The 21,762-nt window shown below is 41.7% G+C and overlaps 1 protein-coding gene across 5 annotated transcripts in view; it reads right to left on the bottom strand.

Moving 5' to 3' along the window:
* Window positions 1-21,261, bottom strand: part of TP63 (tumor protein p63) — a 198,325-nt gene extending 177,064 nt beyond the window's left edge. For all 5 annotated transcript variants that reach the window (XM_040349578.1, XM_040349579.1, XM_040349577.1 and 2 more), the window contains exon 1: window positions 21,191-21,261. In XM_040349578.1, the coding sequence (XP_040205512.1) occupies window positions 21,191-21,246 (56 nt within the window). In that variant the 5' untranslated portion in view covers window positions 21,247-21,261. The remainder of the gene's footprint in view (window positions 1-21,190) is intronic.
* Window positions 21,262-21,762: the final 501 nt, after the last annotated feature.

Raw genomic sequence — 21,762 nt, forward strand, 5'->3', positions numbered from 1 at the left:
ATCCAGACACTGTTCCTGCTTGCCCACCTGGAACACAGGAAGAGGAGGAGGAGGATGAGGAAGAGGAGGAGGAGGAGGATTGTATCAGCAGCATGGAGGTGGAGCCTAGCACTCAGCATCAACAGCAGCAGTCTTCAAGGGATCATTTACAGTCCCAAGGAACACGTGGACTTTTACGTGGCTGGGATGAGGTGGCTGAGGATCCTGTCGTCCTCAGTGACCCAGAGGACTGTGCCCCGAATGCCTCTGCAAACCTACGCTGCATGGCCTCCCTGATTCTGCAAAGCCTGCGTAAGGATCCTCGTGTACGTGCTATCAAGGAGAGGGATCATTACTGGCTGGCAACTCTCCTTGATCCACGTTACAAGAGTAAGGTAACGGATCTTATGTTGCCATCGCAGAGGGAGCAGAAGATGAAACTACTGCGGGAGGCCTTGCAGAAGGGTCTGTGCAATGCGTTCCCAGAACCGGGGGGATTACCAAAACCTGGCCCTGGACAATGTCTTGCTGAGGCTTCGGTGAGTCAGAGAAGGAGCGGTGGAGAAGGTGGCCGTCTGACCGATGCGTTCAGACAATTTTTTAATCCGCAGCCCCAAGGTCTGACCGGTTCCAGCAACCATCGCCAGCGTCTGGTTTACATGGTCCGGGAATACCTAGCGGCAAGATCCGACTTGGATCACTGGCCAGAGCTTGCACAGTACGCAATTGAGCTACTGGCTTGCCCTGCATCCAGTGTTCTTTCAGAACGTACATTCAGTGCTGCTGGAGGCTTTGTGACCGATCACAGGGTACGCCTCTCCACCGACTCTGTTGATCGACTGACCTTCATCAAAATGAATCAGGCTTGGATCAACACCGGCTACCAAGCACCTGATGCTGATGTTACTGAATAAGAATTTTGTGTTGAAATATCAGATCCCTTTGAGACTGCTGATGCTGAGTGACTGTCCTGTTGTGCTGCTGATGGAATATTCTTCTCCTCCTCACTTTTCATGCTGTTAGCTAGTAAGAAATTTTAAGGCCTAATTTTTCTGCCCCTGTTTAACAGGGGCGTCTAATAACAATTTTTGATGCAATACTTTGCACGTGGCCTAAGGCCTAATTTTTGTGCCCCTGTGTAACAGGGGCGTCTAATAACAATTTTTGATGCAATACTTTGCACGTGGCCTAAGGCCTAATTTTTGTGCCCCTGTGTAACAGGGGCGTCTAATAACAATTTTTGATGCAATACTTTGCACGTGGCCTAAGGCCTAATTTTTGTGCCCCTGTGTAACAGGGGCGTCTAATAACAATTTTTGATGCAATACTTTGCACGTGGCCTAAGGCCTAATTTTTGTGCCCCTGTGTAACAGGGGCGTCTAATAACAATTTTTGATGCAATACTTTGCACGTGGCCTAAGGCCTAATTTTTGTGCCCCTGTGTAACAGGGGCGTCTAATAACAATTTTTGATGCAATACTTTGCACGTGGCCTAAGGCCTAATTTTTGTGCCCCTGTGTAACAGGGGCGTCTAATAACAATTTTTGATGCAATACTTTGCACGTGGCCTAAGGCCTAATTTTTGTGCCCCTGTGTAACAGGGGCGTCTAATAACAATTTTTGATGCAATACTTTGCACGTGGCCTAAGGCCTAATTTTTGTGCCCCTGTGTAACAGGGGCGTCTAATAACAATTTTTGATGCAATACTTTGCACGTGGCCTAAGGCCTAATTTTTGTGCCCCTGTGTAACAGGGGCGTCTAATAACAATTTTTGATGCAATACTTTGCACGTGGCTCCTTGTTGCGCTCCAATTACAGATATTGGGAGGGGTTGCAGTGTTATGTTGCGCCTACGGACACATTTTTATGCCCCTGTGTAACAAGGGCGCCTAATAACAATTTTTGATGCAATACTTTGCACGTGGCTCCTTGTTGCGCTCCAATTACAGATATTGGGAGGGGTTGCAGTGTTATGTTGCGCCTACGGACACATTTTTATGCCCCTGTGTAACAAGGGCGCCTAATAACAATTTTTGATGCAATACTTTGCACGTGGCTCTTTGTTGCGCTACAATTACAGTATGTTTGAGGGGTGCCCTTTTTTCTACAATTTTGCTTTCCCAAAAAGATAATGCCACCCCCCCACCACCCCTAAAATAATCGAGATATTGTTCCCACACAGCACGTGCGCAACCAGTATTAAATTACTTTGTTCTTATAATAATTTAATGTTGTGCAGGGACATTTCTAAACATGTGCCACTACTAGAGACACACAGCAGGTGTGATATTTGAAGGAATTTTTCATTTTTTTTTTTTCACTTTAAACATCATTAAAATCGCTGCTCCGCAAAAACGTCCGTTTTTAAAATATTTTTTTCGATTGATACATGTTCCCTGGGGCAAGACCCGGGTTCTGAAAGACGTTTACCAACATTAAATTGAATATTGGTCTTTAAAATGATCGTTTTTGAATTCGAACGTTCGAGTCCCATAGACTTCAATGGGGTTCTAAATGTTCGCGCGAACCCGCGGTCTGTTCGAACGTTCTGATGCGAACCGAACCCGGGTATGTTCGGCTCATCCCTATTGGAGAAATATCAATGCATGTCTTTACAGAATGGAGAAACATTAACACAGGAACAAGGAGCATCCAAGTACATAGGAGGATAGACAATCATTCTGTTATATCATAGATAACATAACTATACAATATAATACTACAGCGCCACCTGCTGCTTAGACAGGCATAATGCATATGCAGTATATAGTCCATTTATAAGCAACTTTGCTGTTGAACTTTTCCTTACCCCCTCCTCTCTACCCACTACAGCAGTGGTCATCAACCCTGTCCTCAGGGCACACTAAATACAGATAAATACCTTTTCTCATTAGCAGTATATAGCAATCTTGTGGTTTCTATCAGTTCCTGGTAAAGCCTGTAGGAGGAGTTTTCATACTGGAAAAAAGGTGAATACCCTGCGCTGCCAATGTTAAATAGATGGTAGCTGCTAACACGGCTCGTTTGAGAAAAGCAAAAGAAACAAAAAAAATATAAATGTGTAGCGCTTAAATGACAATCAATGCTGAAAATCAAATACCAATAAATATAGACGTATAACACACAAAACAATAGTGAATAAAATGTGTTTAAATCATATATGAGTCCCTTTCCATAAGGAACAAAAAAAATTGCCGCTGGCACGTGATGCGAAGTGATCTGTTATGCCTATTGGCCAATGGCCAAACACAGAAGTTGTTGTGATCAACTGCTGTTAGACAAAACAGTTCATATTCATCAAAGAGTCAATCAAGTGAATAAAAGAATGGATGAAAAAAATGAAGTGACTTCTCCAATGTGATAATCCCACCACCGAAAGCAATGCAGGCTTACCGGAGCTTGTTGACTTAAGATGACATATGCCACCGAAAGTCAAATAAAGCTTAAAATGACTGATGTCATGGACGATCCTTAGCAGAGTCGTACGTTAACCAGACGTCATGTCTTCAATAAAAAGGATATATGGAAACCGGCTGGGAGCTATACTTGAAACAGGATCCCCAGGCTGATTTGCTCAGTGTATCAAATAGTATGTAGAGAAAGGAGAAAAAAGTGGCCCATAGCGTAATCCCGTTTGATAGATTAAAAAATATATTTATTCACAGCTATCAAACTTACATTTGGCTGAGGTTTAAAGAGCGCGTGTATACAAGTGGGGTGTCAGTGGAGTCCTCCCGACGCGTTTTGTGGTCATAGCACTTCGTCTGGGGTGTCTCTCCACTGTAGCCCCCTCCAATTTATATGTAATCCATACAAAACTACCCAATCGGTGAAGATCTGACTCACCTTGTGTAATCAGCAATTAAAAATGGCACATCTCACTATCCAAGATGGCGCCGCGGCTTGCACCTCAAGCTTCAATGTGAAAAAATCTCCTGCACAGAGGCAGGAAGTAGAGGACATATTTTAAAAAAAATCACCATTATGTACTTAAAAACATACGTTTTTGTGGGTGAGGGTATGGATTATGGATGAAAAATTTTCATACTGCACTGAGCAGTCCTATTCGGAAACAGGACCTATGACCCTCTGTCTGGACAGTGCTGATCACATGCACTCTCCCAAGAAAAGAAAAACCTCTCTAACAATACACATCAAACTGAGCATGTGCAGCCTGACTCCTCAGGCTCTGTACTCTGGACCTGTTCTGGAGTCTGTAGACGTAGAGGAGGATCAGTGTATACAGGATCAAACAGCCTTTTTTACAGAATGCAGAGGATTAACCCCTTAGATTACACAGTGAATATAACAAGCATGCTTTACTGCATATACAGACTGATTTTACTGTTGTGGGTTTAGTAACACTTTAAGTTCCCTTTAGACAACTGACTGCTGACTGAATGCAAGTGGTACCACAAACCATTATGTTCAGCATATCGTGGCACCTCCCTATCTAGCCTGAAATCTTCAGGATGGCTCTGATTGGATGTTATAGTTGGAAACGATATAGGCAACACATACAGCTCTTGTTTCAAGCATTACGCAATGCCCAATGTAGTAGCAAACATTTATTTTCACAGGTTGAGAGTGTAGAAGCAATTGTTTAGACCTATGGGTAAGGTTCAGTAAAAGAATTAGTAATGTTTACCTAAAAAACAATTAGCTAGTTACCAATACTGGAGCACTTACCAAGTGCCATAATACATTATGATCTTTCTAAAACACATTAGCTTCAAAAGCAGCACATCCGTATCCCTGTCGCTAATTACATCCTGGATACACCCAGCTGTTTTCCAGCTGCAATTAAATTCAAAGCTCTAAGCATTGATGCCTCCAGCCAACAAGTCATTGTGCTGCTTGTTGATCCACCTTTTATCGTGGATTACCCAAGACACTTCAAACATCCGTAAGGATTCAATCTGTGCATTTCACTTATGTACACAGATTCTCCCGAACACCACAAGTATGGGGAAGTATTGAGGAGAAAACAGAATGAAAGAATATGAGATAACACAAATAAAAGTTTTCTCACCTGGATGATAAGCATTGTGTCGATAAACTACACCCTGTACTATAAGTATTGCCAGCTATAGTACAGACCATTGAGAACATATGGGGCAGCACGGTGGCTTAGTGGTTAGCACTTCTGGCCTTGAATCCCAGCCAGGACACTGTGGGGTTGATTTACTAAAATTGGAGAGTGCAAAATCTGGTGCAGCTCTGCATAAAAACCAATCAGCTTCCAGGTTTTTTGACAAAGCTTAATTGAACAAGCTGAAGTTAAAAGCTGATTGGCTACCATGCACAGTTGCACCAGATTTTGCACTCCTTGCACAGTTTTAGTAAATCTCCCCCTGTGCATGAAGTTTGCATCCTCCCACATGCTAAAGACATGCTGGTATGTTGATTGGTTCCTGTCTAAATTGGCCCTCGTATGTATTCATAGGGACCTTAACCGCTTCTAACCCAGACCCATCACCCCTTTAAGTGTATCTTTCTGTCTAGAGGCAGAATGGATTTCCTGACCATGTGACCAGGGCTGCTGCTAGAAATCACGAGGCACCGTACAGCCTACCTGGCGGGGCCCCCACCAATATATCAAAACAAGATTTTCACTAAAAACACACAAAACTCATTATTAGTGGACACAAACATAATAGAGAACCTGTGTGCATTAGCCCTTTTTTAATGTTTTTTTTTTTACATTGTATAATTTTAGAAAAAAAATGTTTATAATAATTTTTTTAACAGGACAGGGAAGCCAACAGTGCCACTTCTGGTGCAGCACAGTGACAGGGGAGCACATCGGGGGGGGGAACAGACGTTGGCAAAACAAGGTGGGAGATCGGTGCGGGGGAAGGAATTACAGGAACAATGCCTTGTGTCTGTGTCTCTCTTTGCAGAGGCTGAAAGCCAGCAGGAGTGAGAGAAACCAACTTTCAGCAGCTGCAGAGAGTCACACAGGGCATCTTTCTGTAATTGCACCTCTGCCCCGACCACACCAATTCCTCCTGCTGTTTGGGCTCTCTGTGTGCCCGGGCCCCCTACAGGAGGACTAGTGGCCCCCCTATCAGCGGCCCTGCATGTGACCACCTGATTGGGGGCCTGTCCCACTGATTCACAATCAATGCTAGAGACTGGTATTTGTCTATGACAGCTCAGTCAGGCTCTATGCACACTGGCTTAAAAAACGTTGCTTCTACAGGAGTTTTGTGTTCTGCCTGTAGAAGCAGCTCAATGTTATCCTATGTGTCCATGCACATTAGGATGTTAAGGCCCCGTACACACGGACGGACAATCCGCAGAAAACGGTCCGCCGGACCGTTTTCAGCGGACATGTCCGCCCGGAGATTTCTGTCTGATGGTTGTACACACCATCAGACAGAAATCCGCACGTAAACAATACGCGGGGCGTGGCCGCGCCGTCGCCGCGACGATGACGACGCCGCGGACGTGTCCGGTGAGTCTGTACAGACGACCGAACACGTCCGACAGACAGGTTTCCAGCGGATAGATTTCTTAGCATGCTAAGAAATTTTGATCCGCTGGAAACTGTCCGATCCGCCGGACAATTGTCCGCTCGGGCCTACACACGACCGGATCTGTCCGCTGAAACTGGTCCTTCGGACCAGTTTCAGCGGATGGATCCGGTTGTGTGTACGGGGCCTAAGAGTCATATTTTGAGTTTTTACGTTTAGAGGCAGGAAAAAAAAAAACTTCTGGTTCGTGTTTCTGATTGGAGCTTGGAGGCAGAAAAAACGTAAAACTCTCCTAAACTTTGTACAAAAAACGCTCTATATATGAGCGTTTTTTATTGCAAAGAGAACAGACGTTTTTTTTTTTAGCCCAGTGTGCTGGAAGTGTGCTCTCAGCACAGAAACCTCAGACCACCCTCTTTGTCATGGCACATATGTGTTATGTGAACAACAAGAGATTAAATCGTATGCTCCCTGATGGCAGGGACTTATATGAATGTACAGTATGTAAAATGTCGGTGCTATATAAATGTCTGTAAAAAAATATATATTATTAGTTAACAGTGTTTTGTAGCTGTTGGATATGTATTATACATACCGGTAGTTCGGATTCTGAAATGTTAAAGAATATGTTCACCTTTTGTAACATGTTGCATGCATGCTACACCCATATTCAGGGTGTAACACAAATTGTTGCACTCTGCAAAAGATAATAATAAAGGTGGTTTTCTTTCACAAATAGGGCTTTATATTTTTTGACTTTATGGCATGTTATTGAATTATGTCATATTTGATATCATTAATGTAACAATGTGTCTCTTTTTCCATTGCATACTAGAAACATTGCTAAATTTCACTGTACCCTGCTCTACCAATCATTCACCTTTCAAACAGCTCCTGGCTAAAATATTCAACCTCCTCCACTGCTCTCTTCCACAGTCCCAGCAGCGCCCTTATCCCCCCCCCCCCCACCGCCCTCAGCTTCCTCCTTCAAAGGATCCAGAAGCTTTGCTAGAAGTGAGCCTTGCTTTTTTTCAAATCTGACCAAGGCTGAAACTTCTACCTTCAGAAGGTAGAAATAAAAGAAGGGCTGCTATTTTTAAAGGATGGATAGCATTGACCCTGGCCCCATTGACATCTCTGTAGGGTTGATTTACTAAAATTAGAGAGCGCAAAATCTGGTTCAGCTGTGTATGGTAGCCAATAAGCTTCTAACTTCAGCTTGTTCAATTAAGCTTTGACAAAAAAAAAAAAAAGCAGGACGCTGATTGGTTTCTATGCAGAACTGCACCAGATTTTGCACTCTCCAGTTCTAGTAAATCAACCCCTGTGTCTAGCTACAATGGTCCTTGTTGTCAGATGACCTTGAACACTTGCTGGGGGACTCCTTTCTGGCCTTGTACACACGACTGTTTTCCTCGTCAGAATCCATCAAGAAACTTGGTGGCAGAGTTTTTTGCCGAGGAAAAAGGTTGTGTGTATGTTTTTCATCGAGAAAACTGTTGAGTAATTAGACGAGAAAAAAAAGAGAACAAGTTCTCTTTTTCCTCGACGGGAGTCTCAATTTCCTCGTCGTGTTCCTCGTCGGGCTGGTTTTAGATGAAAAACACATTCGTGTGTATGCTTAGAAACCCGCACATGCTCAGAAGGGTGGCTCCAGTGGAATCAAACTTCCCCTTTATAGTCCTGTCGTACATGTTTTACGTCACCGCGTTTGAGAACAACGAGATTTTGTCTTGACAGTGTGTACGCAAAGAAAGCTTGTCAAGTTTCTCGACAAGCCTAACAAGAACCTCGTCGAGGAAAACGATGTTTCATTTACGACGAGTACCTCAGTCGTGTGTACGAGGCCTAAGACAGCTAGTTTTGACTTTAAAATCATTTCACATCAGCATATCATTGTTTACCAAAATAAACTCAGGATTTTTCCTTCTGTTTAAGAAGCAAACAGCCATGCATTGTGGGATATGTATTTTGGATGAGGAAGTTACTCATGTTGTTTGAATCAGTTTGGGACTACAGGACCCACAATGCCAAGTCACAGAACAGCCTGCTGGGAAGAGAGATAAAAAGGACAGGCGTGGCCTGCTTTCGGCCTCTCTGAACACCATTCAACTGCCAGCAGGAGGTCTGTGTGTGTGAGAGACTGTGGCCTACATCGGAGAGTCAGATCGCCCGCCCCAGAGGGATCTTTGAGGACGGCCCTGCTAATCAAGCAGGTGGATCGGCCTGCGCTTCAGCGCATTTAAAGCCATCTGCCTTCCTGCCCATCGGGAGTAGCAGCACGACACCATCTTCACTGATGGAAACCCCAGAAGGAGATTCCGGATGGAGTCTACCAGCCTGCTGGGATCCACATTAGTGAGAGGGCACCTGCCCATCCAATTAGTGACTGCAGTATTGCTGAGTGAGTTTCTTTCCTACAGACTGCTGGTGAGACTTGTAGTTCCACGTCTATGGATCTGCTGCACCTGAGCATCTTACAACCCGACTTGCTTTTCTCCCATGTGATGTAAGGTCAGTACTGTATTTCTCACACACATAAGAAGGAATTTACAAGTGCAAATTTTTCAGCTGAGCAATCAATAGCATCTTATTCTACAGTTATTTCCCTTTTGTTTCTTTTGGATTACAAGTAAATACACAAATCAACACTGCAGTATAATATTAGGCTAGCTGATGGCATCCGGAAATGAAGGAACATTTACCACTTTATTCTTCTACAAAGCTTTACTGCTCTACATTGAAGATCTGCTCTGAACTGCAACCCAGGGGGAGCCATTTAGTGAGATTTAGTTAGACCTTACACTGTGTTACTGTATTCACTGTTTGTGCATTCTCTTTGTGTATTGGTTTGTGTGCTGAGGCCTCAGTGGGAAGGTATTCAATACATGTGTTAAAAGTATTGAAGACCAATCTGCCTGTGCACCTGTTCACATATACCCCCATCAGGTTGTTTTTGGGTACAAGTGTATGATATAATTGCACTGAACAATACTTCTGTCAATTATAACCTGTGTTCATGCATTGTTTAATCATACCATTTCCTTGTGTTATTCTTTACCATAGTAAACATTCTTGAGTGGTTCAGTGAGTTTGTTTAAGTTTCTCATTATTAACGTGGTATTTCAGAATGAAACCCAAGGTGTCAGAGGTAAGAGGGGGTCTACAGAGTCGGGGTGGCCAGTGGGGTATAGAGTCAATCAGCAGCCCCCATGGGGGTACCACTACACATGTTATTAATTATGGTATTAAGGTTTGAACATGCACGACAGACACCAATTTAGCCATTATATAACATCCTTATAAAAAGAACCAAGTTTCATAAACAAACAAAATATTGCTTTTTGGCAAACAGAAGTGCAACTTTACCCCAAAAAAATGTAAACTTTATTGGCTGTAATGCCATTGCACATATTATCTAAATATATTACCAATAATAAATATTAAGAAAAAAAAACAAAACAAGAAAAGCCTTTTTCTTATTTTATATTATTGTTTTTTTTCAGCAGTATATGCCACATACCTATTATTATGGGGTAGTGCAGTGTTAATTTTGACATCAAATTTCAATTTAGTTTTAGTCATAGTTTTTTTTACTAAAATGCCATTTTCGTTTTAGTTGTATTTTAGTCATTTGAATTGTTTTAGTTATAGTTGTGTTTAAGTCAACTAAAATAGTGTTAATTTAGTGGACGGAAATATTTCAGTCAATGAAATTAACACTGCTGTAAAGTTCGAATTCCAAAATAAAATGTTGTCTTAGCTGATATTTTCTTAGTGTAACAACTGATTTGTTGAATTCAAAAATGTTTAACTAGAATGATGATCATTATTGGGTAAAACATAGACGTTTGAATTTATAGTATTACAATGGGTGATGCTGTGATATATTTCAGTTGCACCTGATGTAAATGCCTGACAAATGACAGTCTGTCAAGCAGTAAATAAAGCCTGAGGTAATATAATAAAAATGTCTTGCCCACTGCTGAAGACTAAAAACAAATTGACAACTTGTAATCTGCTACCAGATGATGCCTGACAATTCTCAGAGAGAAATGGATAGTGACACACTAGGCAATGCAATCCCACAGTGAGCTTATGCTTTGGGACAGGATACCAAAGCATGCATATTTTATATAAAAACTTCAGAAGCATATCTTAATTGGTGAACAAATGGGATGAAATATGTATGTAATTAAAGTGATTGTAAAGGTTTACATTACATTTTTTAAAGATTACAAACATGTTATACGAACCTGTTCTGTGCAGTCGGTTTGCACAGAACAGCCCCAATCCTTCTCTTCCCGGGCCCCCCACTGATGCTACTTCCCCCCTCCCCCACTGAGTGCCCACCAGAGCAAGTCACTTGCTGTGGAGGCATTTGTGCTTGCTCAGTAGACATGCAGAGAGCAGCTTGCCCCCCCCCCGCTCCCCAATCACTGGCTGTGATTGACAGCAGTGGTAGCCAATTGCTCCTGCTGCTGACTCTGAGTGGCTCTGTTCTTATGCACATCGCTGGATCAAGATGGGGCCCAGGTAATTAGGGATGGGGCTGCATTAAATCCATTAAAGTGCAAAAACCTAAGCCTTTACAACCACTTTAGGATTGTAAATGTGTGCTGAGCGCACACATGTTGCCCAATTGTGTTATTGCGATTGTATTAACTCAAGTTTGTAATTTTAATTGTACATCGAGGGACACTGTTTTTTTTATTTTTTAATAGGAATTGTCAAAGACTGTCTATGTTTTTATTACTTTTTGACACTTTTTTGGTAAATGGTTAGGGGTACTATCTACCCCATACTCATTCACATGAGGGGCCGGGATTTCAATGAGTCCCCTGCCCGCAGACATCTACAACCACAGCCCAGTGTTGTGGGGAAGAGACCACATTGCAGACAGACTAAGGGGACCCCCAGCCACTATATTTAAATTAATTTTTCATTTTTATTGTTTCACTTTAAGCAGCATTAAAATCACTGCTCCTCTAAAAACTACCGTTTAAAAAAAATTGTTTGCATTAATACATGTCCCACTGGGCAGTACCTGGAACCCCATACCCCTTTTATGGCTACAAGGTAATTACTTGTATATAGGCCCTCAAAATGGGCACTTTTGATTTCTCATGTTTGGCTCCCATAGACTTCAAGGCAGAACTTTTGTCCTGTTAGGGAGTTCTGCTGCAAACCGAACAGGGGGTGTTTGGCCCATCTCTACTTGTGACCATTGTTAGAATTACTTGTCATTTTTTGTATTTGCTTCCCCTTTCCATGTTGTAATTTCCTTTTCCTCTTGTGTGAATTTTCTTTATCCTCCCCTACTAGGCACACATGGAAGTTATGAAAAGCTAATATTCATTTTGACAATTTTAAACACTTCTATCACATCTCATTGTATTGCCTCAGCTTTCGGCATGCAGTAATGACATTTGTACATTCCAAGTGTTTGATGAGTTCAGCTATCTGACTAAGACTGTCTGTGGTGAATGTCTCTGCTGTATTCAGGCAAGGCATAGTGGTCTCAGTAAGGGATAGTCACTATTACAACAGATGGAGTCAAGTCAGAATACAAAGTGATACTATGTTACTAGTGTTATATATATTTTTTAGGGCTGTTACTGATCAACAATTGTTTTTTTTTTAATCGATTAATCGACTAATTTTGATTAATTATAACGCACATACAGATCCAACTACTTTTAGCTGATCTCCTTGGAGATAAAATCGATGTAGCTACATAAACTGTAAAAATGGTGCGAGTAATACCAAACGGTACCAAAAGCAGTCATAAAAACATGTAGCTAAGTATGATACTGGTATAAAAATGTGTACAACGATTCCACTGCTGAATCCAGATGAGGAGAGCTTAACATCAGTCCGTCGGCATGTAGATGTTCCATGAAGGGAACTATCACAACTCCCAGTGGATGGTTGTAGAATCCCAGGTTGATAGAGGGAAGTGATAGAGGGAAGTGTAACAGCCCTTGCGTGTGGCAGATGGTAAGGTCCCGCCGGCATGCAGATATAAAGGCACAGCAAAGGAGCCCTTCAGATGGACACCGCAAGCCCCGCCGGTGTCCGTGACGTCACCGGATCTCTGACAGAACTCCCTGAAGGCCCAGAAGCCGGCAGAGAGGTGAGTACCAATCAAAAGAATTTTAATCAATCAAAAAGATTTTGATCGATCAAAAAATTCAAGATTAATCGATTAATTAAAAGTTAATTTGCACAGCCCTAATTTTTTTGTTTGTTTTTATGTGTTTATAAATGAATGCTCAAATTTTTTATGATTGATGTATTTGACAAATTAATAACCACTACTACTGAAAGAACAGTGTTTTTTTTAGCAGGAGTCAGATGCAGTATTAACACTGTAAATGTCTATCAAATAATGAAAAGCTGAAAAACTACACTCTTAAATTTGGGTTTAGCCTCGGACATTAAAATTGTTCTCCTTCAGGCCATTTTTACACTGATATGTCATCTTCAGTATCTTGGTTTGTGTGATAAAACACCTGTACTCTTTTACTCTAGTATACTTCTCCCCAAATACAAACATTTAGATAAAAAAAAAAAACTTGTCGCTGTGTTAAAACAACCTGAAAAAATCATATTTTTCAAAATGAAATAAATCAGATTGATGTATTGTACTGCTTGCTGTATGTAAGCCAAGCTAATTCTAAAAGAGAAATCCGTTATATGGCCTTAACTTGCAGTTCTAGCATCTGCTGTCTCTAAAGCTGTCCTGTCTCTAAAGCTGCACATGTCTCACTACTAGCAACATGACTTTTGCGTGTGTGACATGGCTAAGTCTGATTTGTAAAATATAATTAAACTCCTTCCAAAATTGTGAGCGAGCAAGGGATTTTTAAAACTTTTCTTTGTTCCCATTGGTTTACTCTATCTATTTGTCCAGGTGACAACTGGGAAGTCACAGTCAACAGGAATGTAGAGGCAATAAAAAAAATGTTTAAAGTCCCTGGCAGCTTATATGTCCCTGTTTTGTGCCTTTTAGGTAGATATCCCCTAATATGTTCCAGGATCTTTTTTTTTACAGAGGCAAGACATGAGGGTCTTCATGAAAGACCCAAAAAACACCTGACGGACGTATTAAAAAAAATAAAAATAAAGCTGTGTCTTAAGTTTCTCTTTAATTGTATTTGTTGCTGTAACATGTCCCTGTATATAATTTCTTGAGACCCCCCCCCCCCCTATTTGGGAATGTAGTATTTAACTAGCTGACTATGGGGCAACAAGTTACCAGTTCACCATCATTGCTAATTTTCCCACCAAAAAGATTCAGCACATTCATTGCTGGTACCTATGCTAGATTGGAACACAGTAGATAGGAATTTCAATTCTTCAGTGGGGAATGAAAGCTTTAGAAACATTTAGTATAGTTTTATTATGGCCAATGTTACAGCTGTGATGCCTGATTCACTTCCTCACAATTAAAATAATGGTGGTGGAACCTTTGCATTTTCTGTGTATTCCTTGGAAATAATCGCAGTGCTGGTTTTGGCTCATTCCCCTTTTGCTTAGATGAGGCCCTACAAATGAGGGCTATAGACCCCATATCTGTCACTGGGTACCTTTACAAAATGTCAAAATGTGTGATTTGAATGTATGGGCAGTGTAGGTGAATTGGGGAAGGAAAATGTTTCTAATTCAGTATTATCCAAGACTTGTCATTTGCTGATTGTGAAACAACTGCTTTATAAAGCTACATTTACTCAGTTTTCCTCTGTAATTATTCCTCTAGAAAAATCATAAAGTGGCACTTTTTAATTCAGGAAGTCCAAACATACATATAATGCATTGTCTTCTTGATTAAACAATATTCCTTCCTGGCTTCCTGGTCAGTCCCCGATGCCCGAGGCTCACTCTGTACCTTTCTGTTTTTTGGGTGTCTTCCTCCCATAGTCGACTGCAAAGGAGACACCCGTGCATGAGCACTCGCCGATCTCCGTTCCCTGCGACGTTACGACGCACGGGGACGGAGAACGGCGCCAAATTCAAAAAGGTAAACAAACACCTTACATACAGTATACTGTAATCTGTAAAAAATACACACACCCCTTGTCCCTAGTGGTCTGCCCAGTGCCCTACATGTTCTTTTATGTTTCTTTTTATTCTGCCTGAAAACTGTAGATTGTCCATAGCAACCAAAAGTGTCCATTTATGTCAAAAATGGTTTTAGAGCAGCTAGAAAACAGTGGCCCAGATTCAGGTAGATTTGCCCTTTAGTTACACATGTGAAGAGCAGCTGATTTGCTCTGCGCTGGGGCAAATTGGAAAGATTGCCACCTGATTCAGGATTCCTTTTGTCTGCTAATTTGCTCCTTTGTAAGGCAAAAATCAGGGCATAAGGCAGCGCAAGTGAAAGTGGGTGTGCCCTATGCAAATGATCTTTTTTCCACTCAGCAGTGGTTTACCCAGGACATAAATGCCCTGGGTAATGAAGAAAGGACGTGGGAGGACATTCAAAAGAAGTTGAATGACATGCGGCGCAGGGTCCGGGATAAGCTTGTGCTTATCCGTAAGCATACGAGTGGCACGGGAGGAGGACCACCCTGCAAGATCCGTATAAATCCTGATGAGGAGGTGATCACGCAAAGTCTAGCGCTGGAGCAGGTGGAGGGAGTCCCAGGCTACGACTCCACTGTTGGGGACTTGGGGACTGGTAATTTTTTTGTTTTCATATCTGCTGTGTAACATGGGAGTGGGTAGAAGTGAACATATGAGGGGGTAGAAGGCAACATGTAACAAGTTTTTTGTTTTCATATCTGCTGTGTATCATGGGAGGGGGTAGAAGTGAACATATGAGAAGTGTGTTGCTCCAGCAACATGTTTTTTTTTGTATCATCCACAGGTGGTGATGATGAAGCTGGGCCGTCGTCGGCTGCGGGGCGACCCACGCCATCCCCACATGAGCATGGGGTCCAGTCAGGCCCCATGGACATACTGGCCATGTTTGTTGAGGAGGAGATTTTACCAAGGCCAAGTATGGAGGAGGAAGTGGTGGAGGAGTCATTTATCCTCAAACTGGAGGACTCTGGCTACCTCCAGGAGGATCCCACCATCCCTGACCAACCCACCACCCCCTGACCATCACGTCATCCCCCTCCAGGACAAGCCCCTCCAGTGTCCCCCCCTCCAGTGTGGCCCCCTCCCCTTCTTCTCCCTCTGTTCATGCCCCAGCCTCTCCTCCTCCCAGGAAGGCTCTTTCAAAAACGAGGGGTGTACCCTCCAGCCTCCGTCAAGGTCTGCAGGAGGAGCAGGCCCGGCAGACCCGCCATCTAGGGGCCATGGTGGTAGATCTGAGGCGGGTGGCGGACAGCCTGGCATCCTCCTCCTCCTCTGTTGAGCAGGCCCTCACCCTGCATGCTGACCGGGGGGACCGACAGAATGAGACCCTGGAGGATGTTAGTGGCAACTGCGCAGCCATTGTGACCTGTCTGGTTGAACAGCAGGATGCCACTGCATTATCAACTTCGGAGGTGAGCAGGTTGGCAGGTGCGGTGGAGGCCAACACTGCTGCTGTGCGGGAGGAGGGGAGACTTACCCGACGGCAGTTGAGGATCCCCACCCCATGCTCCACCACGGAGTCTGAGGAGCCAGAGCCGGGGCACCCTTGGGCCAAGGATGTCCAAAAGAAAAAAATAATTTATGACCATTTTTTTTTTTTTTTTTGGTGGCTCAGATTATGAGCTTGTTTTTTGGTTATGCTCAGATTTTCAGTTTTTTTTTTTATTGATGCTCAGATTATGAGCTTTTTTTTATTTTGTAGCTGCCCCTTGCATGTTGGCACACAGATGTGAGATCCAGAAAGTGTGGGTGCTCTGCTTGTTCAACTCGTCCGTCTTGGTGCTGCTGTAGTTGCTCTCCAGCTGACCTGTGGCCATCTGTTGCTAACTTGCCCCTGCTTTTAGAAAGTGCAAATTTGCCCCGGCCAAACAGCTTGCGCGCTTTGGGAGCAAAATGCGCCTCACACGCGCAAGTTTATGAATCAGTGGCAGTTCCTCATTTGCATATTTGCTGAGGGAAAACCATGAGAGCGCAAGTTGCTCCCTGAGCAAAATTGCCCCTTAATTGCGCCGGGGCAGAGAAACTGCCTCCGTGCAAAAATGGCACATTTCAGGCTTAGCTTGCTTTCTGGGTCACCCGCAAATTTGCCTGGGAGCAAATCCGTACTTGCGCGGCGCAAATCACACTTGCTCCCGCGCAAGTCGTACCTGAATCTGGGCCAGTGATAATAAATTATAATCACTTGCAGAATTGTGCGATAGCGATTTGTGGGGAAATTCGTCATAAAAAAATAAAAGTAATGACAGCGACAATTCTGCAACTGAGCAAATTTCAGTAGTTTTGGGTTGATTACATTATTGAATAATTTTTATTATAATTATATTATTATTTGTTATAATTATTTATAATTATTTATTATATTATAATTTATCATTTTGTTTTTAAAAAAATGTCATATCCGGGATGCCTACTAGACTCTTGTTTGGACAAATTTAAATAGTTATTCCTGAGAATTACAGGCCTACAGTATAAAATGCCAAATTTCCTTGCAAATAATGGTACCGCTTTCAGCACCTTTTTTCTGAAATAATCATACCGCCAGGGAGGTTAAAGCAAGTTGGCTTTTTTTTAACCGATGGTTAAATAACCTATGGGGCTCACACACGATCAGTTTTGACTGATGACAACGGTCCATCAGACCGTTGTCCTCTGTTTAACCTATCGTGTGTACGAGGCCTTACACTCATCTACCCTGCAACCTGGAAGCAGGTAAAGGAATTGGGTGGGGGCGGTTATAATAATAATGGAACATTTTTTACCTTAATGCTTTGAATGCTTTAGTACTATTTTAAACCTGTGGTTGTATCACACACTTATCATAATAAAGGCAAGCTGAAAAATATATAGATCATCCCTTAACATCATAGGATGTGTGAACCAAAAATATATACACCAGACTGAAAAAGTCCAATTCTTTTAATAAATCATCCCTCCTCTGTCTGCCTCCTTTTATTTTTTATTTTTTTTTAATTTGTGTTTTTTTTTTTCAAATACTTAACAAAAACCCTTCGCCACAGAGGGCGAAATTTACAATAGAATTTAAATCTAAACAATACTCAAAAAAGGATACATGGCTCTATAGAACGGAGTCACCTTATCTACGATTCCTTTCCAGTAAGACAATGAGGGTGTTATTTGCTTTTTCCAATAGAGGATCAGCGCCTTGCGAGCACAAAATAGAATAGGCTAAGTAAAGTTTGCTGAGCCCTAGCTGGTGCTATGCCCTAAACCAGGCCAAGCAGGCAAGTTGACACTGTCATAGGCACTGACACAGAGGTGATCTTCATGACACAACGTACAATAGTGGTCCAGAACTTCTGAGCTACCGGTCATTGCCAAAATATATGACTAGAATCAGCCGGAGAGTGTGAGCAATGCCAACACTCCGCTGAATTCGGCAAGTACATTTTGGCTATTTTTGTTTAATATATTATATCCTATGTAAAAATGTAAAGTTGGATCAATCTATCCCATGCCGACACTAAATGGGTAAAGGGGAGACTCCACATATCATCCCAGTTATCTCCTCCCAAATCTGGAACCTCCGCCACCCACTGCTCCTTACACCTGATTCTTTCTGCCTATAATTTATTTTTTATAATTAATAATTTAAAGTTTAGTTATAACTTTTTAGCACCCAAAGGTTTACCAATATATTTGGATAACGTAATCATACTCCATTTGCCATTCCACATAGAGCAATAAGGGTTTGTTCAGAAATCACTGATGATGGGCAGTGAAGCACATCTGCACACAATGTGTAAATGGGGGGGGGGGGGGGTATTGTTCTGTTTCACTTTAGTCAATGATAGTATTTAGATGCCTGCATAAAGCAGTTTTAGTGTCCTTTACATATAGTAGAGTGCAATGATAGGGTCTTCCTAGGTTACTGATCGTTGTGTCCAAAGCACACTTTGAAAAGCGTAGGATTTTATGACCTGCATTTTTCAGCTCAGACATATTGATGGAACTTTGAGTGGGAAACTCCTTTACTGGGCATGAGGGGTTCAAACCAACCTAAGAGTGATATCACAATGAAAATAAAGTCATTCAGCTTAAACTTCAATGTGCTCCTCTAACTGCACTCAAAAAATGCTATCAAGGAAAGGTTAAGATGGATGACCCCAAAAATGAGTATAACTTCCCAATTAAAAACAAGTTTACTTTGCTTTAATTGGAAAACTTGTCTGCTGAAAAACCTATACAGGAAATGCTAATGTCAATTTTTCTTTCTTTCATACATTGAATATCATTTACAAGGCTTTAAAAAAAACATAATAATAGTCAACACACCAAATTTAGATCTAGATAGAAAATCAATATCAGCAGAAAAGTTACACCAACATTTCGAGGGAACGGCAACCCTGTTTATCAAAGTGACAAGCAGAGCTTTTAAAATAAACCTGTCATGAGTAAATTACAGAAGCTACCACTGTCGACCTCCTTCTGAAAATGCTAATTGCCTGGCTTACATGCTGACCTTCAGGGATTCAATCATTTCTGAGTCACTAACCTAGAACAAGTATGCATATTGTGAAAGTCAGGGAAAAGTCGCAAGTATTTATTTGCATACTTGTTCAGAGCCACTGACTCAAGGTATTGACAAAAGCATATAAGCAAGACAGCCAGACATTTAGCATTACTGGGAGAGGTCAGGTGTGATTGGTTTTTTGCTTTCTCATTGATAGGTTTCATTGTCAGAAAATAAAACATAGTAAAAAGATAGTAGGTTATGAGGAAAAATGTAGTTATAGAAATTGAGCATGAAGGGCTTGAAGTCCTATGATAATTAAGTGGAAATGTATAGCTGTGTAGCCTATTAACCAATAGTGTCAAATTGTCAAATGTTACTTGCAACATTTAAAAAGTATACGGCTTAATCATTAAGTTGTAAGTACATACAGGGGCAATCAAAACTGCTGGTCAGAAAAAAAACCCATCATGCAGGAAGATTTATATTTTTCCATACAATCTATGCAGGAAAAAATTCCACACAATAACATATTGTGATACTAAGCATGATCTAAGCACTGAAAATACACTGTCACTTTTTTAAACAACAATTACGTTTTACGTAACACTTTAAGTAACATAATTACATTTTAAGTAACATAATTATTAGGTCCAAGAGGTCAGATATACTAGAGTACAGGGGACCAGATTCACATAGAAGTGCGGCGGCGTAACGTATCGTATATACGTTACACCGCCGCAAGTTTTCATCGCAAGTGCCTGATTCACCAAGCACTTGCGTGTAAACTTACGGCGGTGTATCGTAAACACGTCCGGCGCAAGCCCGCCTAATTCAAATGGGGTGTGTACCATTTAAATTAGGCGCGCTCCCGCGCCGAACGTTCTGCGCATGCTCCGTTCGCAATTTTCCCGACATGCTTTGCGCGAAATTACGGCGCCCCGACGTGTTTGTTAATGGCGACGTGCGTAACGTAATTACGCCGTACTTACGCCGAAAAAAAATATTTAAAATTTGACGTGGGAACGACGGCCATACTTTAACATGGCTGGTGTAAAGTTAAGCCATGAAAAAGCATGACTAACTTTGCGACGGGAAAAAAAGACTTGCGACGACGTAACGACCACGCGTACCTTCGTGGATCGCCGTAAAAGCTAATTTGCATACCTGACGCTGGAAAACGACGCAAACTCCACCCAGCGGCGGCCGAAGTATTGCATCCTAAGATCCGATAGTGTAAGTCAATTACACCTGTCGGATCCTAGGGCTATCTATGCGTAACTAATTCTATGAATCAGCCGCATAGATACTCTCAGAGATATGACGGTGTATCAGGAGATACGCCGTCGTATCTCTTCTGTGAATCTGGCCCTTAGTTCCCTCTTTAAACTTATACATATGGATGAGCTTCTTGAGAAGTATAGAGAACCTTAGAATTGCTTGCATAAGGGATTCTGAGTAATAACAACATACTTTAGTCTTTCTATGTCATATAAAATCAAAAGATTTTTATGGCTCTACAAAAAGCAATAAGGAACACGAATGCTATAAAACAATTGCAAATTACAGTGGTCCACATCAACCAATCAAGATTCTTATTTAACTTGTGTGACTAAACTGACTGATCAAAGAGCAGCTGGTATGGGTACCTGCACATAAATGCTAAAAGGCCACAAAAATAGGTCAGTTTTTAATAGGGATAGCTCATAATTACCAAAACGTTCAAAGAATAAAAAAAAATGTAGGTCCTGCCCATTATACTGCAGACATATATCACTAGTAGGCTGAAGGTGATAGAAAGTTGACTTTGGTCAGTATATGGGAAGCAGTGCATCTAATTATCACTTAACATGGCAGCCCCAAATGTGGGAGGGGACTTCCTTTCTTTATTTCCCAGGGATATGGCCTGCTTTTGAATGTCAGCAAAAAAAAATAACTTTTTTATTATATGCACCATATATTTTTTTATAAGTGTACAGATCTTTTACAAACAAGGTGCAGCTCTGTGGAACAGCAATATAAATACAAATACATTAATAGAGAAATCCTTGTAGTATAGGTTACTCCTATCCAAAAAGGCTTAAAGTTCACACAACAGCAAAACTGTAAAATCACCATTGCCAACTCATGTAACAGATGCCAAAAAAAAGAAGAAATGTGGTTGGCACTCACCTTGATATGTGTGGATCTGGGTAGTATGGCAAAGCTGTACAGGATTCAAAATTCATTTTCTTCTGCTTCTTTTGGTTTAAAGACAGAAATAAATATCTAGTAGAGATGTACATGAAGATATTAGGTTTAGTGGCATCTGCTAGGAGTGATAAAAGTTTTTGACATTTGTCAATAGGCGGATCCTGTCACTGCATCAGCCAATGAAATCCTTCTAGTGACAGAGGAATTGATTCTCACCAACTGGACAGCCTCATGTATTTGTTTTCCTTGGTGTCTTGGCACACGCGTCACTTTCAAAGCTAAGGAGATTGTTGTGGAGGAATTATGTAAACTGCTCATTCATTGGTCAATTGATGGATGACTTGAAAGGTTAATTTCAGGAGTTCATTCCGTTGATTAGTTTGCACTATATGACTGGTCTTCCTGCACTGCTGAGGCTGTGAATTCTAACTGTAGAGCTATCTAATTTAGAAGTCACTAGTATGCTAATACGTTCACCGGGGGAATTTTTCTGTGTCCTTTAATACCCATCAACCGTTTGTTGTGGTCACAGTTTCAGTGCAGGAAGCAAA

The sequence above is a fragment of the Rana temporaria genome, chromosome 4 (genome assembly GCF_905171775.1).
Source record: "Rana temporaria chromosome 4, aRanTem1.1, whole genome shotgun sequence".
NCBI classification, from domain to species: domain Eukaryota; kingdom Metazoa; phylum Chordata; class Amphibia; order Anura; family Ranidae; genus Rana; species Rana temporaria.